We start from the raw sequence: 15,891 nt of genomic DNA on the forward strand, positions 1-15,891 counted from the left end.
TTTGTGAGCCATTACATATTCTTACACTGCAGGTATTTCAGGATATTTCTCCTAATGCACTGAAAAGCTAGATAAACCTTTCTGAATATGTACAACAAAATGAGTACTGTAGGAATTTTCTAGGCTCAAAGAACACCAAAGCATTGTTAATAACACTTCCTGTTATGACTGTCAGACACACAGATGAGATATATACTTCAATATTTGACTCGTTTAGAAGGTTGGAACTGGTTTGTGTGCACAGTGGAATTGAATGAATATTTCCTATAAATAAAGGCAAAGCAATCTGTGTAATTCCCCAGTGCCTTTTTAATAGACACCCTTAGGTTGTATTTTAGTAAGCTTGGATAAGTGTGGCAGTTCTTATTATCTCTAGATATATGACCACGCACTGTTTAATAGAACTTACATGCAGAAAGACCTGGCCCAGTGACAGAAGTAGTATCAAGAAGGCCACCTTTACAGATGAATTGTCATGTTAACTAGAAAAAAAAAAATTAAAAATCTATAAATTATTTGAAAAGCTGAAAGACATTTTAGTAACTGCAACACCTCTTTCTGTGGCAAAAGAGGCCATCAGTACCGAGATGATCTGGCAGGTGCTGGTGCCCTCTGCTGGATGCAGTCAGGTTTAAATATAAATAAAAATTATATAATTATATATACTATATAATTATGTATTATATATACATAATATATACAGTATATATATGTAATTGTTTCTGATGGCACTTTCATTCCAGAAAAATAGCTTGGATTTAAAAAAATATATATATAGCATAAACAAATAAAAGTCCTGTGGGGGTAAAAAGGAATAAAGAAGGTTGTTTTCTCAGAAAATTTTAAGTGTGCGGATCTAATTCATCTTTCATTCTCTGTGAACTGCAATAAAGTGCAGTACTCTCCAGCACTGGAGTTTTGTTTTACATACTGATATACGACTAACTCACCTTGAAACATCTGTTGTATATCAACATGAAGCGCGAATGCATTTTATACCTGCAGGTAAGGGAGAAAGACTGCATGTCAAAGGGAGAAAGAATGCAGTCCTCCACACTGGCAAATTACTTCCAGGTATCCTGGAATATTTATATAATATATGAATATATTTATATTTATATTTTCTCAAATAAATGTAAAAAAACCAAATTTATTCAAGTAAATATTTTATATTTATATATATGAAATCTGAAAACATATTACTCTTTGGAAAGGAAAAGTTTAGAATTTGACTCCACAAAAGATTGAATAACTTCAGTTTGATTCTACTTTTAATAAAAATTAACATTGATTGTAAATTTCTAAGGTAAAATGGTTTTATAAACGACCTCATAAATACGTCTGCAAACTGCTGAATTCATAGTAAAATTTTTGTATAAATATTTCAGTCTTATTCCACGTGCTTGGTTTTTTTTTTTTTGTTTTTTTTTTTTTTTTTTTTGTTGTTGTTGTTTGTTTGTTTGTAACTACCAACCTATCCAGCACTGACTTAAAACATTACTGCTTTGGATAAGTACTACTTGTAATTAGAATGTTAGAACAACTGTTCTATATTGAAACAGACAATCAAGCCACCAGATCAAAACTACAAAACTACAAAAAAAAAAAAAAAAAAAAAAAAAATCAAATTAGATATAATCACAAAAAAAATCCAAATTGTCCTTCAAAACAGCATACTTGAGGGTTTTGCTTTTTTTTTTTTTTAGCTCTTCTAATCTAAGTATACAGCAGGTCTTCTTCATAACATGTGAAAAAGAAAACCGTATTAGTTACCGCATACACATGTCTGTTTGCCCAACATCCTGCTGCCTGTAACCTCCTGCCAGAGACAGTGCCTATCAGGCTCTGTAATGGCACTAAGTGCCTCAAGCCACCTGTGCTGTAGCCACAGCACCTCTAACAGGTCCTTCTTCATTCTCTTGGGAAGCACTGGGTTTCTTGAGGTGGATTGGGATTAAAGGGACTCTTATTACCTTCTGGGGTTATTCCTGTGACAGAACACTCAGAGCTCCAACCTCAGGGTGAACAACATCTTACAGATCCACTGCTCAGCAGTACCTTTGAGACATCCAAAATTTGGACTTGGTGCCAGGGCACCACTGTAGCTCTTCCTAGAAAATTTGTAAAAATCTGACAAAACTCACATAGTTGCAATGGAATTCTTTCCTGAATTAAAAATAATAATAAATAAATAAATAAAAGCCTTTCTGTTCAGGACAATATGGACATTTCAGTTTACCCATATGGTGACAAGTTTATTCTGATACAAGTAATCAAATAACACGTAATATAGATGTTCAGAACATATTGCTTTATCACTGAAGTTGTTAAAGTTAAGGGTGAACAATTACTTGTTGAACTGTATTAGTCTCCTACAATAAAAACCACAAAGACTAAAACAAATACATAAAAAGGTTATCTTTATTCTTCTGGGTTGTTAGCAGTGTAGTTATTTTTGGTAAAACAACATCCTGCATGCAATTTACCAGTACAGAAACCAGTTTCTGTAGAAGCAAAAGCCCATCTATAGTTTCTTTTGTAAGAATTGGAAGGTATTTCACTGCCCATTACACAAGTTAACTGTTCATTCTTATGAAGAAAGATTTTGAATAGCAAATTATATTTAAAGCACTACTACTGCAGGACAAATCCACAGGACAAGCAGGGAGTGTGAATAACATGGCAGAAAAACAAGATTTCTATGACAAAAATTAACCTGAAAATTGATAGACCAGAGCATGATTTTAAAAGAAAACTTCCATCTTGTGTCACGTACAAGGAACTATCACTGATCAGAAAAAGATCTATGCTGTTCATTTCTTTTAAAACTACCACTTACTAAAATCTGTTTTCATATAATTAGCAGAGAATTGCAATTGCCAATTCATACTGTATCTTACGTTCCCCTCCAAAAAAACCCAAAAAACTGTTACAGATAGAAATAAAAATGATTAACATAAAGATATTTGTATTATTTCTAACATGTATAAAATATTATAAATTTATTTGCAAAATAACATGAAGAGATCAATATATATATATCTATTTATAGCCTCACATTTTAAGCAAGTTAAGCAGTATATTAATCTTCTATTGTCTGTTTATTCACAGCATAACATTAATAAACTCAAAATAAAATCTATAATAGCAGCAAACTATTGCTTACTGTTGTGAGGAATGATGGTCTTGCTGAATAGTTTTTTTTTTCCTTTCTAACACTCACATGTCTTTCCATCTTAGACTTTAATAGCTGTAGAATAATAGCAGCAAGCATGCATCAGTTAAAGCTTCCCAATTATTTAGAGTATTACAGAATATATCATATAATTTACTGAAATATTAAAAGCCACATTTATGAGGGTACATATTTAATGCAATAAATATAGTACTTAGGTCATTGTCTCTTTGTTCAAACAGGTACCACTGTGTAAAACAACTGACTAAGTAACAGAACAATTTTACCTATGTAGGTTCTATAAGCTTTGATGTGAAAAATTCATCTAAACCACAGTGCAGAACAAAGCTGATTCAAGTACATCATTTGGTCATATCAGCCTTCTATGGAAGACTGCATTTCATATAGTGGAAACCTGGCTAAAGTCCTATGGGGCTCAAAGTTACCTTCAATGTACTTAGTTTATATCTTCAACATAATCAGCTTCTCAAAGTATGCTAATTTCAGCCTAATGTACAAACTAAGGCAATGTTTGTTCCAATAGGTATTTTGCTATCATTTTATACATGTAACTTTGATTACTGTATAAAATAGGATTTATATATGTGAAATGAAATTTGCAGAGACTGACATTAGAATGAAGTATGGAAGTTGTTGCAAGGTCTACATTCTTTTCTTAACTAAGTAAAATAAACTACCGCTTTTTTTTTTTTTCCCCAGTGATTCCCTGTAAGCAAAAATTTGGTGTTTATAGCTACTCTACAATAAAATCGCATTTTAAGCACTCATAAACTAGGAGTAACCTTGGACCCTGAAAGTAAACTAACTCTTTTTTACTAGTTCTGCATTTATCAAATAAGAAATTTTCTGTAGCATGATGCATTTAAATCATTCACTGAATAGGACTATGTGAAAAATGAAGAGTTAATAGGAAATATTAAACAAGTATAGTAAAATCAAGAGAACAAATTACTAACCTCCTTTCAGTGAAAGTGATTCTTCTGTTCTGTTTTCTGATAAATTATTTTTCTAAACTATATTCTTTATCATTTGCTGTTGATTTGATGTAGATTCTAAGGTCCAAGAGTCTGGACACTCTTTTTTCTGCTTTTAGAAGCGGTGGCTTGAAGAAGACTATGTTCACATTCTGACTCTGTAATTACCTAACTCATAACATTGTGTTCCTCTGTATGAACATTTATCTTCTTCCTCAAAAGAGTACAACAACAAATAATAGAATGTGAATTACAGCAAATGAGACCACCAAAGGAAAAGATACACATACATAGTAGATGAAATGCATACAGTGGATACACGTATTCCACAAACTTACTAGAACTGATAATTTTGCACTCCATTAAGAGTCCACATAGTCCAAGTAAAAAGTTTATGTCTCCTCTCTATTAGTGCCAGCTGGTAATAAAAACTATTCTTCTGGAATGCTTGTTTCCCTGCTACATACAGGGTTTGCTACCACATGTCATTATCTTGGTACAGGCACTGACAATAGCACTCGGTAAATAAGTAAAAACTTGTCATTTTGGCATAATCCTCCAACAGAAGTGTTATTGATAAAAAAATTTCATCTTCTGAGGCTTTGAACAGCCACCACTCCCCACTTCTTTATGTCTTCTTCCACTTTTTATTTCCTTTTCTGTCTTTCCCTTTGTCTTCTTTTTCTGATTTGTCATCTTCATATTTTTCCTTTTCTTGTTTTGTTACACTGTCATAGGAAGGTGGATATGTGGTGGATGCAGTCATATCTGTTTTTTCTGAAGTTGAATTTTCACTTAGCTTACCAAAAAGCATATGATTTTTGCTAAGTATATCAACCCCATCTTTGCGGTACATATATGAGAGTTTCTTTATTGATCGTCTTAAAAGATAACATCTATAGGCACGCTGAATAATGGTAGCAGACACTTCTTCCTGTTTCCGTTTTAATGTGGTTGTGATTGGTTCATAGGAGACTTTGGAAGGATTGGCTGCCATAAATCGGTCTTCCATCTGTACTCTGAGGGCATCCATCTCATCACTGTCCCCTAACACACGCTTTGTGAAAGCAAACAGGATGTCGAGGCAGTGAATTCTGTCACCGCTTACCATGGGCAGATCCATTGCAATCAGCTGGACCTTGTTTGGTTTTGGTATATTAAGAGGAGGATCCAGAGAAGCTGCAAACTCTGATAGTTTGCTGTATTCTATGAATTGTGTTGCATCTGGATCGTATTTTTCCCAAACCTCATAGAACATCTCAAAGTCATCCTCACCCAAGGGCTCAGCACTTTCTTCAGTTGCAACACCAAAATTCTCCAGAATGACAGCAATGTACATGTTCACCACCACCAGAAAGGATATGATGATGTAGCTGACAAAGAAGAAAATCCCAACCGAAGGGTTGCCACAGTCGCCTTTAACAGAGCTTCCTGGGTGAACTTTGTTAGGATCACAGTCCGGCTCCCCGCTGTTAAGAATTGGGGCTAACAAGCCATCCCAGCCAGCAGATGTGGTAATTTGAAATAGGCAGATCATGCTGTTGCCAAATGTTTCAAAGTTGAACATGTCATCAATTCCAGCTTCCCTCTTAACGTAGGCAAAGTTGGACATGCCAAATATGGCATAGATAAACATGACCAAGAAGAGCAGCAGGCCAATGTTGAACAAAGCAGGAAGAGACATCATCAGAGCAAAAAGCAGAGTGCGGATTCCCTTTGCGCCTTTAATGAGACGCAGGATGCGACCTATTCTGGCAAGTCGGATGACTCGGAACAAAGTAGGGGACACAAAATACTTTTCAATCACCTTAGCTAAAAACATACCTGTGAAACATAAAAATAAAATTAGAAGAGTAACAGAAGAGATACATAAACTACAACACAGATTATGAACAAAGAACAAATCTATCTATGCAATTTCTGGAAAACGTAATTGGAAGAAGAGTCAATAGATTTTATCTGCTATTTGTAATTCGAGCTTTTTTCCCAGTACTCATAGAAAAAAAATGAGTATTATGATTGATACAGAATTATTGAGAAGGTATGACTCTGAAGTATGCTTCTCATTTCCTAAAAAATCAGAAGCAATGATAATTAAATATTCCTTTAATGTATAAAACTTTTCAAAGCATTTTATATATTACTATAATTCATTTGAAATACAAGAATTTCTTACCTACTATTGAAAGGATAACAACCACAAAATCAAAGATATTCCAGCCAACAGTGAAGTAATAGTAACGGAGCGAGAACAGTTTTAAGACACATTCTCCAGTGAAAAGGACAACAAAAACAAAGTTAATCCAGTATAAAATATTTTGCATAAGTTCACTCTGGTCATCTGTTTCTATCATCATGGTGACCATGTTAAGACAGATGAGGACCATAATGCCGATGTCAAATGCTTGTTTTGTTACAATATCAAACACCAAACCTTGTAATTTGTTCTGAGGGGAGAAAAAAGAAAACGTGACACTAGCTTGTATGTAATGAACATTCTCTTTTTTCCTGTCTTTTTCTTTCTTACTCAAAATATACTCAAAAACCTAAAAGTGCTCTTCAGTCACTTTTCTAGATTTCTGTTTCCCCCTCAAAACCCAACACATTCCTACTTCTTAAGATCCTCTGATTCTGTATTTCCCCAGGCAAAACAACTATGAGAATATTTTCCTAAAGGATGAACAAATTTCAATTTAGAATGGAGAATTTCAATTAGGCCTAGACCATTTTAAAGTTGAGGGAGACTTTTGATAGTTAACGTACTGCTGTTGCTCAACGTACATGACATAAGAATAGCATGTATTCTTACCGCTGGCCTAGGTATGGGTTTTTGTGGTTTCTTGGAACCTAATTTCTTCATTGCATTGTAGTATTTCTTTTGTTCTTCTGTCATAAAAATGTCCTGACCTCCTAGGTAAAATAAGAAAAATAAAAACCAATTACAGCCAAGGCTTACATTCCATTAATACGCAGAACATCACTTTTATGAACTATGCATTCATTCTTATAATACATTGCTATAAAAACCAAAATACAATAATCATATCAAAGATTATTAAAGTATCTCACAAGCCTTGATGGAAAATCAAAACAAATTAAGGAAGTGAAAAAAAGGACTTCTGTTATTAAAAAAATTCAGATACAAAGATAATTCAGTTAAATATGAATGAAAAAACTTATAGAAATACATATTCTATAGCTAACAGTAAACTCCACACTGTAAAACAATGAACAATGAACAATGGAAAAAAGACATTACTGACATTACTTATTTCTCAGGATGTATGTTTTACCATGGGTATACAGGTATCTCAGTTCAAATACTTGCTGCTGCAATAGAAATACTTCCACAGTGAGTATCTGGTGTTCGATTATCCACTACACTGTGCAGAGAGAATCAATAAGCACTGATACACTTTTTCAGTTTTCTTGTCTGAATTTAAGGTAAGCAATTCAAGTAAAATAATATCTAGATTGTTATGTGTAATACACATGAAAATATTTAGCAAAATTGTATTTCTGACAAGTGACTTTCCTTTCATGCATTTGGTTTTACATACAGGCATTCGTGATGTCAAAGCATTTGGAAATGAATTTCAGTCTAGATGAATCTGTGACTTTGTCAAAAATAGTGTTGATCATATTTATCAATAATGTGGAGATGTGTTTGAGCCTTTCAGCTATGGCTACATGCAGACATGAAGGTCAGAAATCAAAAGAGATTTTTTTATAGTATGTTCTCTTCATAAACCACATGTTCAAGTATAATTCATTCATTAGAGGCCATAGGTCCTGGAACTAAAACAAACAGTGAATTTGCTTATTATGGTGGAGAGTAATGAAAATCTATCAGCAGATTTTTCTCAGCAGGAATTAAAAAAAAAAAAGAACTACAAAGGAACTGGCGTTGAACTGAGGACTACATCTGCTCTCTCACTGAAGTGTGATGTAATACAAAGCAAGAGTTAACATCGCTGTCTCAGTGTGCCATCCACTGGGAGAATAACTGACTCAAAGCGGGATAAACATTACTCAACATTTTAGTTGAAGACTTTAATGGTTAACAATTTGACAGCTAGTGGGATGCACACAAGGACCAAAGAAATCAACATAGTTTAACTACACAGAGAAAGTATATTCTAACATAAGGTCTTTCCCATATCTTAAAAACACCGCCCAAAACAAATAGCTCATTGTGATGTGAATGCAGAGCAAAGACAAGAATATTGCTGCATTTCTATGAGCAAAGGTGCCTCTATAAATACAAAAGCCAGTAATGGCTGCTAATTTGCTCTATTAAACTGAAGAATAGCATGCAGACAGAATGTTCTCCAGCCTGTTCAACTATTTTGGTGACAGAAGTTCAAAGGATGTACACAGACACCACACTGCCAGAAAGAAAGCTTATGAACACTTTTCTGCCTTTTTGAGTCATAATGACTACAGTAGCCAGCATCTGCCAATTTACAACCATCTCTTTACTGGACATGGTAACCCCAGAACATAGAGACTGATAGAAATATCAACAGTATATATATAACTTCCTAAGTCTTCCTCTCCCAGGATCAGAAGAAACATACTCAGCTTCCTCTTTAGTCCTGAAATCCTCTATATAATATAATATAATATAATATAATATAATATAATATAATATAATATAATATAATATAATATAATATAATATAACATAACATAACATAACATAACATAACATGATATAAATTATATATATTATTATATTAATATTATATATATATATATAATATAATAATTTTATACAACTACTTAGGGGAAAAGAAAAACATTGTGAAAGAGATAAAAAGTAAACCCATCTCAAAACTCAAGTGAGAATATAAAGACAGTCATCAATGGGTAACACATTTCTTCATATATTAGATTTCATAAAAGCTTTACTCTTTTTTGTATAACATGACAGAAAACATTCCACTGGATCTATTCAGCCAAGATTATCTCACAAATTTATCATCAGGATTAGACTTAGCCTAACAGAGGGCCTCAAGAGATTAAGAGATGGAAAGAAGCGTTTGTAGATTTCTGCCCAGGATATATATGGAAACACTGGAATTTTCCAATGCAATATGTCTAGCAGTATCTTTATTTTAGTACAGTGAATGAAATTTGATAAATCACCTGAAATTGCAAGTGAGTCTACGAAATGACTCTCTGATTCTAAGAAATTATATTCTAGTTTGCTATTATTTAGTGGCACTTTTTTTTTTTTTTTTTTTCCCCAAGGTAAATGAGACTCCAGCACTCTGCTCCTTTCATATACAGACAAATAAGCCTACCATAGAAAACGTTCAGAGTTTAGATAGCCAGCAGAATTTAACAGGATGCATTTTAATCTATTTTAATCCTTGTGGAATTTTTGACACAAACTTACGCTCATTTGAATAACAGAAACCATTTCAGCTGAGGGAAAAAAAAGTCCCCCACGAAAAAACAAAACAAAACAAAACCACCAAGACACATTTTCACACATCAGTAATTTTCTTTCTCTTGCAAACTCATTAACAACTCAAGACAGTTAACCAGCTCTCTTTATCTTCCGTTTCTTTGTACAGATCTGCATAACACTTAAAGAAGTATGAAGAAAATGAAACATGTTGACACTTATCTTCTTTTTTTGTTGGTTAAAGTTATCTATGATGACACCAATGAACAAGTTTAGGGTGAAGAAGGATCCAAAGACGATAAAGGCAACAAAGTAAAGATACATGTATAGGTTTTCCTCGTACATGGGCTGTTTCCCTACCTATGTAACACAGAAAAACAGAAATACATCACCAACAACAGTAAAAACAGATTATAGAATACTATAAGAAGAGAAGAAACAGAAGCTGTGCTTAGCCAGACACCAACAAAGAAAGAAAAATGGGGGTAGTGGAACAGTTATTTTTGAACAAGTTTAGGGTGTTCTCCAATCTTTGATCATGTAAATTCATTCAACGTCTTTTATTGCATACAAATACTTGCAATTCCTCTCAAAGGTCATGTATAGCTTCCTAAATTTGAAAGAGGTATGAAAATCTCAAAAGTAAATCACTTTCTATAGATTTTATACAAAAAGGAGCTAGAGAGACAAAAGATGCAAACGAATACCTGCATTAAAACAGGCAAAGTTCTGCCATTTTATTATTTCACATCATAGAATGTGACTTTGTATTAGCTACTGCACGTAACTTTTTTTATTTTTGGGAACAGGAAAAATCTCAGTTATAAACATCCATACAAAACTAAATTTCACTAGTTACATTACTCAATTTATATATATATATTAGTACTTCTATGTATATTCTACCTACTAAAAGTACATGCATTTAATTTCTGTAGAAATTAACTACTCATAATAACTAATAACTACTAATAATAACTAGTAATATATTTAATAGGTTTAACTTTAGACCTATAAAGAAAAAAAGTCAAAATTTTATGTTTTTTTAATGTTACTTTATTTCACTTAGCATTCAAGAAATAATCTGATTTGCTTAAATTTTACATTGCACTTACATCCCTAGAGTCAACAGCAGCATACATGATTTCCATCCATCCTTTAAATGTTGCCTAAAAACAAAGTTTATTAGTTTCCATCAAAGCTTCAAATAAGAAGAAACATCAAGTATTTCAAGCATTCGGAACTACAAAACCTTTTTGCAATGTACTTGTACAAAGAAGTAGCAGTAAATGTTAAGAGATGGTGGTAGGAAATGAACTATTCAAAAAATTAATTTAGTGTGGAATGTTCCTTCTTAATAAATAAGCACTGAACAGATTATAATCTTCATGAAAATTCATGTAAATTCTATGTGGAGTGTGTTGAAATAAATATCTGAACATTCAAGAAAGACCGCAGTGTACAACAAAGTTCTCAGCTCTTAGAAATTTCTGACAACAGAAACTGGAGAATGCCACCACTGGTTGGCATTTCCAGGCCTAATACGTAAGTAATTCTAAAAGAAAGTCCAGAATGTAAGTAGTCCCAAGAAATCTTTTTAAATTATGCAATTGCTTAGCGACATTTAGAAATAACTACTACTTCTCCCTTGAGCAACCAGCTGCCAGCTTACTCACATAACACTAACTACCCACAACCAGCTGGAGAGTTTGAAAGACAGAATAATGGCCAAATGCTTATCAACACAAATGTTTTCCCAGAAGCAGTTTGTCAAGTGAACCTGATTAAGAATGCAAGTTTCTGTCCTACTGCCTCCAATTTATATGTGTTGCAGGTGGAATGCAGCTATCAGGAATAAGAGAAAGAACAGAAACGAAAAAAAGAATTTTAAATCTTTTTCTTTTATCTCTTTATTTCCATATCAACAGTGAAATGTGTAAGTGACATGGAGAGACCCACTATTATTATTTGAATAAGCTCTGCAGTGTATCTGAGTATGATGCTAAAAATCTGCATCAACATGCCTTAACACCTTTATGGATAAAACAAATAATTTAAAAAAATCCCAGTGGTTTTTTTTTTTGTTGTTTTCTTTGTTTTGTTTTGTTTTGCTTTGGGTTTTTTTTGGTTTTTTTTTGGTTTTTTTTTTTGAGAAGAGGGGTAGGGAGGGAGAGATTATATTTTTACATTTTTTATTTCTATGGAATTGGAAAATGAGTAGCTGGATGTAAAGAAATCTTACATTTACTTGGAAGATATCAGATATTTGTCTTCTTCCAAAACATCTGTAGAATCTATGAGATTGTTACCATAATCAATTGTAAATAGCTTCATAGAATAAAAATACTTTATGTATATATTGTAAAACACTGAACACTGAAAATAATGGAATGAAATGCTACTGCTGCACAACTTTAAGCTGGAAAAATTTATCAAAATTTATACACTTACTACTTGAAGCAGAGAAAGATAACCAGCTCCAACATTATCGAAGTTTACTTTCACATTTTTCCATTGAACATCTGATGCAGTGCTCCTACGATTTTCACACATAGTTTTGTTATCAACTTCATCTGGTTTGAATTGAAGTCCAGTTGTGGTGTTAACACAGTAAAAGAACTTGCCAGCAAACAGATTTACCCCCATGATGCTGAAAATTAGCCAGAATGTAAGACAAACCAGAAGCACATTCATTATGGATGGGATTGCTCCAGTAAGAGCATTCACAACCACCTAATGAAGAAACACAGAAAAAAACTTTTAGAAACTATATGCTTACATTTATACCTAAATAGCAGTGATCAAGTTGTGCTTTTTTTCTGAAATAAAAGATGTAGATTAAAACATCAGAATATATTGAAATAATGCATATAAAAAAAAGAAAAACATAATAGAATCATCCACTACTGTTTGCCTTGCTACTGCACATGCAGTTCCGTGTTTCTCAGTGATTTAATAGTTTATTAGGCACATTTTTATGAAATTGTTTTGCACATTATTACATGGTCTCCTTTTTTCTTACCCTCATTCCTTCGAAGCGTGACAAAGCTCTTAGAGGTCTCAAAGCCCTTAATGTTCGGAGAGATTTAATTGCACCAAGTTCTGAGAAACCGAGAGCATTAGCTACTAAGCTAACTAAGGAGACCTAGAAGAAAAAGAACAATCTTTTCTTTTTAAAGTATCCTCACAATAAAAGTGTAATACCTAGAAGGAAGATAAATTCAATCTGGATATTGGAGGCAAAAAAAAAGGGAATATAAAGTTGCCTGCAAAATTCAGAATAATTTAAACAAAAATAAATGTTAATCTCTAGAAATTAGCCTTGCAACCTAGTAAACAGTAGTAAGTACTGTACTAGTCAAAATGAGGAATGTTGATTCACAACTTTTTGTTAATTTGGCCACCATTCCTCTGTTTTCCTCAAACCTTTTCTTTAATTGTTACCTCCTTGCTCTCCCATTCTTTTACTGTCTTTATGACATCCCGATCTTCACAGTGCTTCACCAGTAAGTCATTAAGCCCAGAATCAGCTGTCCTACTACAACCTACGTGCTCCCTCCATCTCCCTTCTGTGTTTGCTTCCTCCTTGCTCTGTTACTGAATGCAAAAGACTGAAATCCTTTCAAATAATACACCTCAATCACTGACTGAGACCCAAAACAGCAAGACAGAAACTAAAGAGATGGAGTTAACAATAACATATAAATGAATTAGTATTTAGTTACTCATTACATAATTACAACAGAAACTCGTTTATCAATTTATCATTCTCTTATTTTTAACTCAATTTGTATTCTTCACTGCATACTTACATATCAAATTGGAGTTGCATGAAATGACTAGACTATACACCAGAAATAGGTTACGTAGAGACTATAGTACCTACATCAACAATCAGGAAGTCCAGCCAGCACCAGGCATTAGTGAAGTAAGTTTGAAAACCATAAGCCACCCATTTTAGCACCATTTCCAGAATAAAGATATAAGTGAAGATTTTATCAGCATAGTCCAGTATGACCTTGATAGTCTTGCGCTGTTCAATATATATATCTTCAAAAGCCTGTAAAAAATGGGTTGCATGTAAGTCAGATGTTAATAGGACTTTGGAAACTAAGAAGCCATAAGAACTGATGAAAAAAGGCAAAGAAAAACTGCTTTTTTAACTATTTTTTTTTTAACCTTGAAAAGCCAGCATAAGCAGAGACAACATGTACAAGTTTTAGACTTTATTGTCTCCTAATAATGGGATTACAATATAATGAGTAAAGTTGCCAAACAAGCTTTTAAAAAATTTTATTAATAGTCAACACAGAATTACAATCTGTCACTCTGATAAGCCCACTTTGACTCAAAGAGAAGGCAGTCTCCTGATGATAAGAAATACAACCAATAGAAGAGAAAAATAAGAGAACGTGAACAAATCAGCATTTGTACTGCTTTTGAAGACTATTTTAATTTACAGCTGAATATCTGTTCCATTTATTGTTCTAATTTCCTCAACAAGATTTTAAGTATAATCCTCTTGATAAGCACCATTTCACACATGTATCATCTTGTATTCATCATAACTGACTTGCAGAAGGTTATTTGACAACAGAATTTTAATGATTTTATATGCACTGGGAAAATATTATGGGAAGGTCTCCTTTTAATCAACTCTCAGTTTTTCCTTAGTGAACATAAGTATGTTTTAACATACGTTTAAAACATATTTTTTATCTATGATAAAACATTCCTTATAGACACTGTTTCTACGGGTGTATGTTCTACTTACCAGAGTACCACTGCTGAGAAGAATCATGAAGACAATGAATGTTTCAAACCAGTTGTGTTCTACTATCCTGTAGCAAGTTTTTCTAAGGTTCCACCAGATTATTCCTCTTCTGCTTTCCATATTGCATCTACAGCATTTAAACTTCTGTATACAACCTAACAATACAATCACAAGCCATCATAAGGTTTTTGAATCATAGAATCCTTGGAGTTAGAAGGGACCTTTAAAGGTCATCTCCAACTCCCCTGCAATGAACAGGGTCATCTACATTTAGATCAAGTTGCTCAGAGCCTGGTCCAGCTTTGCCTTGAAAGTCTTCAGGGACAGAGCATCTATCACCACTTTGTGCAACCTGTTCCAATGTCTCACCACCCTCATTGTAACATACCTTTTCCTTACACTGAACCTAAATCTCCTCTCTAAGTTTGAAATGAGTTCTTCTTGCTCTGTCAGCACAGATACTGCTAAAAGTCTGTCCCCTTCTTTCCTGCATCTCCCCTTTTTTTTGCCCCTATGAAAGGCAAAATTAATCACATTCTAAGATTTAAATCAGGACCTGGAGCTGCACCGGCAAAAAAGCTTCCTTGAACTGCAAATGCTTGTTTCCAACAATTGCTAACTTCAAATTTCATTTTCATACCTTCTGTAAAACATGTCTGTAGCTCTGCTGCTTTTTCTGGTTCAGTCTCAGCTTTTTCTTCAAAGAGAGCCAAATTAACTGTACTTCCTTCAGATGAGCTGGAAAGATTTATCTTCTGAAAATAGAAGTCCATAGTAGCAGTTATACTTTCATATTATTTACATTTTTAGAACTGAAATTAATATTAAGCATGCAACACACTGTATCAGTAACAATAAGAACAACACTTGTCACACAAACATCCACATATAGCAGTCAATGCTGTTGAAATGTGCATAAATCATCTCCTTTCTACCACCAGATAGTAGCATTATGCAGTATTTTACTGAATTCTAGAAATTCTGGAATTATAATACAATGTTAGAATTCCTCAAAAGTAACTACAAACAAGTAGATTTTTAAATACTTTTTTTTTTTTGTCTGCTATTTTCTTTCCATATTCTATCTATGTCTCTACACTTTAAATCAATATGAATTATACTGTATGCTTTAGATAATATATGTTTGTAATTGCTTTCATCATGGCAGTCTCCTCAACCTTGACAGCAAAGTTCTTGATAGTACAAGCTAACTACTTCTAGCATGTGACAAATTTACAATAAAATTTGGTTACCGTTGATTAATAAATATTAATACATTTACGTTCTTTTTATTTCAATATAATGATCATTGGTAGATTGGAAAATGCTAAAATCCAGGATTATTATAAAATCCTGTTTCAAATTTGAACATGAATTTGAACACTTCCCTAATACATTTGTAAAACGAATTATGCATGCCCTACATGTTGACATATAGTTATTGCTACAACACGAACACTTTTATTTTGTTTTTCAAATGTAATCAAAAGTTTTGAATAGGAAAATGTATGACCAATACATTTCAACTGGC

At 33.1% G+C, this 15,891-nt stretch overlaps 1 protein-coding gene across 9 annotated transcripts in view; it reads right to left on the reverse strand.

Moving 5' to 3' along the window:
- Positions 1-15,891, reverse strand: part of LOC128076841 (sodium channel protein type 1 subunit alpha-like) — a 247,524-nt gene that overhangs the window by 105,225 nt on the left and 126,408 nt on the right. For 5 of the 9 annotated variants that reach the window (XM_052675072.1, XM_052675070.1, XM_052675071.1 and 2 more), the window contains 10 exons: positions 15,001-15,115; positions 14,361-14,515; positions 13,473-13,646; positions 12,609-12,731; positions 12,038-12,319; positions 10,702-10,755; positions 9,809-9,946; positions 6,980-7,084; positions 6,347-6,617; positions 1,732-5,994 (listed from right to left, as the gene is read on the reverse strand). The exons of the other annotated variants lie outside the window; for them this stretch is intronic. In XM_052675072.1, coding sequence (XP_052531032.1) covers positions 4,799-5,994; positions 6,347-6,617; positions 6,980-7,084; positions 9,809-9,946; positions 10,702-10,755; positions 12,038-12,319; positions 12,609-12,731; positions 13,473-13,646; positions 14,361-14,515; positions 15,001-15,115 — 2,613 coding nt within the window. In that variant the 3' untranslated portion in view covers positions 1,732-4,798. Of the gene's footprint in view, positions 1-1,731; positions 5,995-6,346; positions 6,618-6,979; positions 7,085-9,808; positions 9,947-10,701; positions 10,756-12,037; positions 12,320-12,608; positions 12,732-13,472; positions 13,647-14,360; positions 14,516-15,000; positions 15,116-15,891 lie in introns of those variants that run through there. 9 annotated transcript variants of the gene reach the window in all.

Source organism: Tympanuchus pallidicinctus, unplaced genomic scaffold (genome assembly GCF_026119805.1).
Source record: "Tympanuchus pallidicinctus isolate F22 unplaced genomic scaffold, pur_lepc_1.0 scaffold15, whole genome shotgun sequence".
Taxonomy (NCBI): Eukaryota; Metazoa; Chordata; class Aves; order Galliformes; family Phasianidae; genus Tympanuchus; species Tympanuchus pallidicinctus.